General features: G+C 45.1%; 1 protein-coding gene across 1 annotated transcript; it reads left to right on the top strand.

The window, feature by feature from the left end:
• Positions 1-230: 230 nt before the first annotated feature.
• LOC111217578 (potassium voltage-gated channel subfamily A member 7-like) lies at positions 231-5,271 on the top strand. Its single transcript, XM_022739512.1, has 2 exons — positions 231-920; positions 4,276-5,271. The coding sequence occupies exons 1-2, from the start codon at positions 231-233 to the stop codon at positions 5,212-5,214; spliced, it is 1,629 nt and encodes a 542-aa protein (XP_022595233.1). The 3' UTR covers positions 5,215-5,271.
• The last annotated feature ends 528 nt before the right edge of the window (positions 5,272-5,799 follow it).

Here is a 5,799-nt window from a genome sequence, read left to right on the forward strand (position 1 = left end):
AAACCGTTTCAACTAAAAATAAACAACCTAACCTTCATAACCTTCCTATTATACTGCATTAGTTCTCTCGAGGTGTACCTTGGGCATTTATCATATCTAGTCCGGTCATGTTTCCCTTGTTGTGTTTTTTCAGAATGACAGGTTAAACCTGATTTATTTTCTTCAGAGCAAAGTGGCAAGAAAAGGGAGACAAGACACTCAAGGAAGAAAAACCAAAGACAAGAAGAAAGATGGATAATCAAGACAAGGGAGGAGGGAGGGAAGGAGAGAAGACGGAAAAACTGATAGTTGGGGAGGTTGGTGATGAAGACAAGCAGACCAAAGACAAACACAACAAGCTGGAGAAGGAGAGCAACGAGAAGGAGCCGAGCAGAGAGGCCCGGAAGGAGAACCGTCGCTGCCAGTGGAGGAGCGGCTGGGCTCTGACTGAACGCCTGGCCATCAATGTGTCAGGAATGCGTTACGAGACCCAGCTCAGCACCCTCGCCCAGTTTCCCGACTCACTGCTGGGCGACCCCCAACGTCGACTTCGCTACTTTGACCCGCTGAGGAACGAACTCTTCCTGGACAGGAGCCGCGTCTGCTTCGACGCCATCCTGTACTTCTACCAGTCGGGCGGGAGGCTGCGGAGGCCCGCCAACGTCCCCCTGGACATGTTCCTGGAGGAGATACGCTTCTACGAGCTCGGAGAGGAGATCATCGACCGCTTCAAGGAGGACGAAGGCTTCCCCAAGGAGGAGGAGAGGCCCTTACCCACCAACGAGCTGCAGCGGCGCCTCTGGATGCTGTTTGAGTATCCGGAGTCCTCCAGTGGAGCTCGGATCATCGCCATCATCAGTGTCATGGTCATTGTGATCTCCATTCTCATCTTCTGCCTGGAGACTCTGCCTGAGTTCAGGAATGAGAAGGAACAGAGGGAGGTGAGGAGTTCTTACATGGTGCTGACACGTACAAGAGCCACTTGTGAGTGGTAGTAGGAAACACAGAGGATTCACAAGGCTGCAGATGGAGGTTATGTCAGAGGGAATTCATGTGATGGAGTCAGACAACCAGATGAGTGAAGAAATAGGGAGGGAGCTGACAGGGTGCAAAGACAACAGAGGTTAACACTGCGAGGAAGTGATGAGGTGAACATAGAAGGAGAACAGGTGCTGACAGGCGTCACCTTGCCAAACATAAACCACCTCTTGCAGCATGGGGTGAAAACGTCTTTATCTCCCCCATCGACGCTGAGGGTGAAACGGCGACTAAAAGTGAGGGCTGAGGAGAAGAAAACTTCAAAGTTCAGAATCAAGATCAAGGAGCAGAGAGAGCAAAGGCAGCAGATAGAGAGGAGAATGCGAGGGCGAGATTATTTTGGACATGTCGTTAAATCTGATCCACGCAGATTGATGGGGAAGGAATGAGGGAGATGAGGGGAGCAGTTAAACCGATGGTCGAGACGAAAGAGTAAGGAAAGAAGAGAGGCAGACAGAGCAGGTTGCATGGATGTGTAATGTTAGCGGAGGGATAGGTCGTGGAGACATCATGCCTCGTCAGCCACTGGGGGACGACTGCCAGAGCCAACAAGTGCATTAACATGGAGTGGATACTCCAATAGTGCTGAGAAGAGCGAGACAGAGTGGAGGGAGTTAAAGGTAGAGAGGCAAGTGTGAAGGCAAGGAAAGGAGATGAGCTTGTCTCACGTTACCCCTTGGAGATCTAAAGGTCTATATATAGAGGAAGGACAACCCTAAGAGCACATCAACACATAAACGAACGTCTGTATTAATAAACAGTGTGAGTCATAGGCTACACACTGAAAACGGCTTGGAAAAGAGGCTTGAAGATCAACTTTTCTGATGACCGCCGCAAAAATGAAATTAGCCTCGCACACTCTCCGGTAGCCTGGAGACGAGGTGGATTCTGGGGGTTCGGGCTGGTGAAGCGCAGGTGGCAACGCAGCAGCGGTCACTTGGATTTACGTTCCCCATCACCACCAACACTGCTCCGTTACTCCTATACATAGACAGAGACGCTCACATGATTAGAGCATTTGACGCTTTTGGACACTACACAAACAAATTCAGACCTACGCGCACAGCCGTCCCCACGCAATCACTCACTTAACACGTGGTGGTGGAAATCTAACGAACAAAATGTGTTTTCTTAGGTCCTGAAGCATGCACGTACTTGCTTCCATATGAAAAAAAATGCTAACACTTTACTTTAAGTCCCCTATTTAGCACTTACAATCACAATATAAACATGTAATAAATGTGGTTGTAAGCAGATATTTATAAACAACTATAACTCCTCCTGCGGGCACCAATAAGTGGAGGCTACTATATAAACAGATAGTGAATAGCAATATAGTAAAACACAGCTGTAATTATGTTTCATTATGAGCTGTAATTGTTGACAATACTGTACATGAATAAACACTTCCAAATGTCCTGATATCTGTGTTACAAACTATTTATGAAATATTTATGTAGTGGTTTTAAATGCTAAATAGGGGGACATAAAGTGTTACAAAAAAAAAAAAGTATTTATACAACTCTCAGCTGTGTCGTTTAGAAGACTGAAGGAGCAAGTTCACCCAAATCTCAAAAATGCTTTTTCCTCACTTGCCTCTGGTTTGCCTCTATTTACCTTTTTACCGTTTTGATATATTGACCTCTGTGATTTCTGCTGTCATCCCAATATATTGTGAAGGTTATTGGAATGATGTTTGTGGCACCCAAATTAATATAAAACATTACAAAACCGAAAACATAGACACAGATTACTCTGGATATCGATAGTTTCCACTGGAACTAATTCTTAGGCATTTTATGTCAGTATCAGAGGTTTGGACAGTAGGGAGATGAGCCGAGAGAGATGGAAAGTGACATGAAACAAAAGCTCTTGACAGTGTCGAACCAGGGATGTTGCAATTAATGGACAGCACCTTAAAGGACAGATGCATATTTTTAAAGTCTGTCTTAAAACAACACTCACATGTAAATATGTATATGATATAAAACAACTTTTCTTTGTCACTCTTGTTATTCCTCCTATCCCTTATGGCCAAGAGGAGATCCCCTCCTAAGGTAATTCAAAGGCAAGTGATGGGGGACAAAACCCAGAGTAAGCTTTCTGTGAAAAAAAAAGAAGAAGCATTTTAAGCTTTAGCAGAGGATGTATCCCTCCATCGCACCTCAGCAAGGAAACACTGTTGGGGAAACAAAAACACTAATATGACTATTACTTTGAAAGATACCCTGTAGGAAAGTATTTCAGCCAGTACAAACAGTTGAGACAATTACAATGTCCAAAGACTGTTGCCATGTACAAAGTGTTGGCATGTCAGAGTTGTTTTAATATAGACTACAGGCTACTTCAACAGGGCACCGCAGAGCTACCTCAAAACGTCAGCAAAGAAAAATAAAATTGTCTGCACGGCAACAATGCAAAGCAGAATTTCTTGTGATTTGGGACGAACCGACCCTGGATGCTGTGAGGACACCCTTAACTGAGCTGTGTCTGTCTTAAAACGTATTTCGTAAGATTTGCAGGGAGTTTGTGTTGCATACAAAGAAACAGACATGAGGACGTGAGGCAATTGGACAGAGAGAAACATAAAAACATATAAATACACAGAGTTGGGGACAATATGTGCTGCAAGGCTGTAAAACGCTTAAAGTAACTCTATCTAACTTGTTAAAAGACACTAATGCCGAGTAATTTCAAACCTGCACCCACTTCCCAGAAAAAAACAAGCAGGCGGGTAAAACGAAGTGTCAAATGCCTCGGTCATGCCGGTGTCTGGGTGTAACACAACCCAGAGTCACATGAGCGTAATGTTTTTTGTGTGTTTAAATATAGAGAAACTGATTTATCTAAAAGTCTGTAAGGAAAAATAAAGCCGGGGATGGGGGGGTGAAAATGGAGAGGAGAGAAAAGTTAGCACAGTATCACAGATCTCACTGGCTCGATCAAATCCTGATGACAGATGTAATACCCCAAATGTGCAGAGGACAAACTTTCACAATAATTGCTTCTTCTCACTTATCCTCTGTCTGCCTCCAGGTTGCTTCATCCTTGTTTTCCCTTTGTTTACGTTCGTCTCCATGGAGCTATTTACTATTGCTGTACCTTTCCACTTTATTCTCATATTTCTCTGTCCAGCTCGTGTTTTACAAACAACAGATGGTACAACAGTGTCTGTTGGGCAGAATAGCTCATATGCTTTGATTTTTGCAACTGTAACCACTTTTCCTTCATCCTTTTTTCCTCCTTCATGTGTTACAGCAATTCACCACCATACCTCACCCCACCATAGCAAACGAAACCATCTTGGTCCCACCTGGCTTCACTCCTTTCCAGGACCCCTTCTTCATTGTAGAGACAATTTGCATCTGCTGGTTCTCGTTTGAACTCATCGTACGCTTCACCTGCGCTCCCAGCAAGACGCACTTCTTCAAAGATGTCATGAACACCATCGACTTCTTCGCCATCATTCCCTATTTTGTCACAATTGGCACAGAGCTGGCTAAGGACAAAGGCACGCAGCCCTCCGTGTCTCTGGCCCTCATCAGGGTTATCAGGCTGGTGAGGGTCTTCAGGATCTTCAAGCTCTCTCGTCACTCAAAGGGCCTCCAGATCCTGGGCCAGACACTGAAGGCCAGCCTCCGTGAGCTTGCCCTGCTCATCTTCTTCCTCTTCATCGGCGTCATACTCTTTTCTAGTGCCGTCTACTTTGCTGAGGTGGACAGACCTGACACGGCATTCACCAGCATCCCTGAGGCTTTCTGGTGGGCGGTGGTGTCCATGACGACAGTTGGCTACGGTGACATGTACCCGGAGACGGTTGGGGGAAAGCTGGTGGGCTCCATGTGCGCCATTGCCGGCGTGCTCACCATCTCTTTGCCGGTGCCCGTCATTGTGTCCAACTTCAGCTACTTCTATCACAGAGAGATGGAGTGTGAGGAACACACAGAGTACCACCATGTCGCCACATCACTCTGGGAAAAGGACAGAGAGGACGATGATGAGGAGGACGATGAGGATGGATTGGATGAGGGGCCTGACTGCACGGGAGATTACTCGCCCCTGTATGCCCAGAGCAGCAGGGGTATCTGTCCTCCACTCAATGGGACTCTTCTGGCAGGACTTTGTGCTGGACAGGAGACTGGTGATCAGAGAGGAATAAAGTTCTACCTCAAAGAACCTCTGGTCACTCAGGTCTGACAGAGAGCAGATGGACGGAGACTTGCCAAAGTAAAATTCAAACAGTATCTTGTCAAGAGAAGGAGAGAGCCAAGCTGGATAAGTACTGTTGAAATAGATGTCAGAATGACATGGGAGGAAACATCTACACAAAGACTTGGACTGAAACAAGCCCCTGATTATGTCTCTCATGTGATCATGCTTTTTACATTTGAGACTTCTGCATGATTATATTTGACACACAGGTATACAGCAAGCATCTGTTTTTCTCAATAAATAAATAAAAGTAACTCTTTGAAAAACCCTGCACATTGTTTGACAAAACATACTGTTGTTGTAAAGACAGATTCCTGAAAGGACCTTCCATAGAGCTGCAATAACATATATTCCATTAGCTGCAGAGAAAAGTAGATTTAAATACCCTCTCAAGTAGCAAATCTTCTTCTTAAACATGGATGACACAAGTGACGTACGGTACCTACTTGCTCATTTCAGGCAATGCAAGAAAAACAAGATTAATATAGATTAATGAACCTGCCAATAATCTCAGAGGAAGTTTCCCAGAAATTACTTCATTATTATTTTTTTAATGTTCAGTTGAGCTGC

The sequence above is a fragment of the Seriola dumerili genome, unplaced genomic scaffold (assembly GCF_002260705.1).
Source record: "Seriola dumerili isolate Sdu_G_001 unplaced genomic scaffold, Sdu_1.0 BDQW01000044.1, whole genome shotgun sequence".
Classification (NCBI taxonomy): domain Eukaryota; kingdom Metazoa; phylum Chordata; class Actinopteri; order Carangiformes; family Carangidae; genus Seriola; species Seriola dumerili.

Coding starts and splice junctions, on each gene's coding strand:
- LOC111217578 (XM_022739512.1), top strand. CDS start 231: ATGGATAATCAAGACAAGGGAGGAGGGAGGGAAGGAGAGAAGACGGAA. Junction 921..4,275: donor ATGAGAAGGAACAGAGGGAG/GTGAGGAGTTCT, acceptor CATGTGTTACAG/CAATTCACCACCATACCTCA.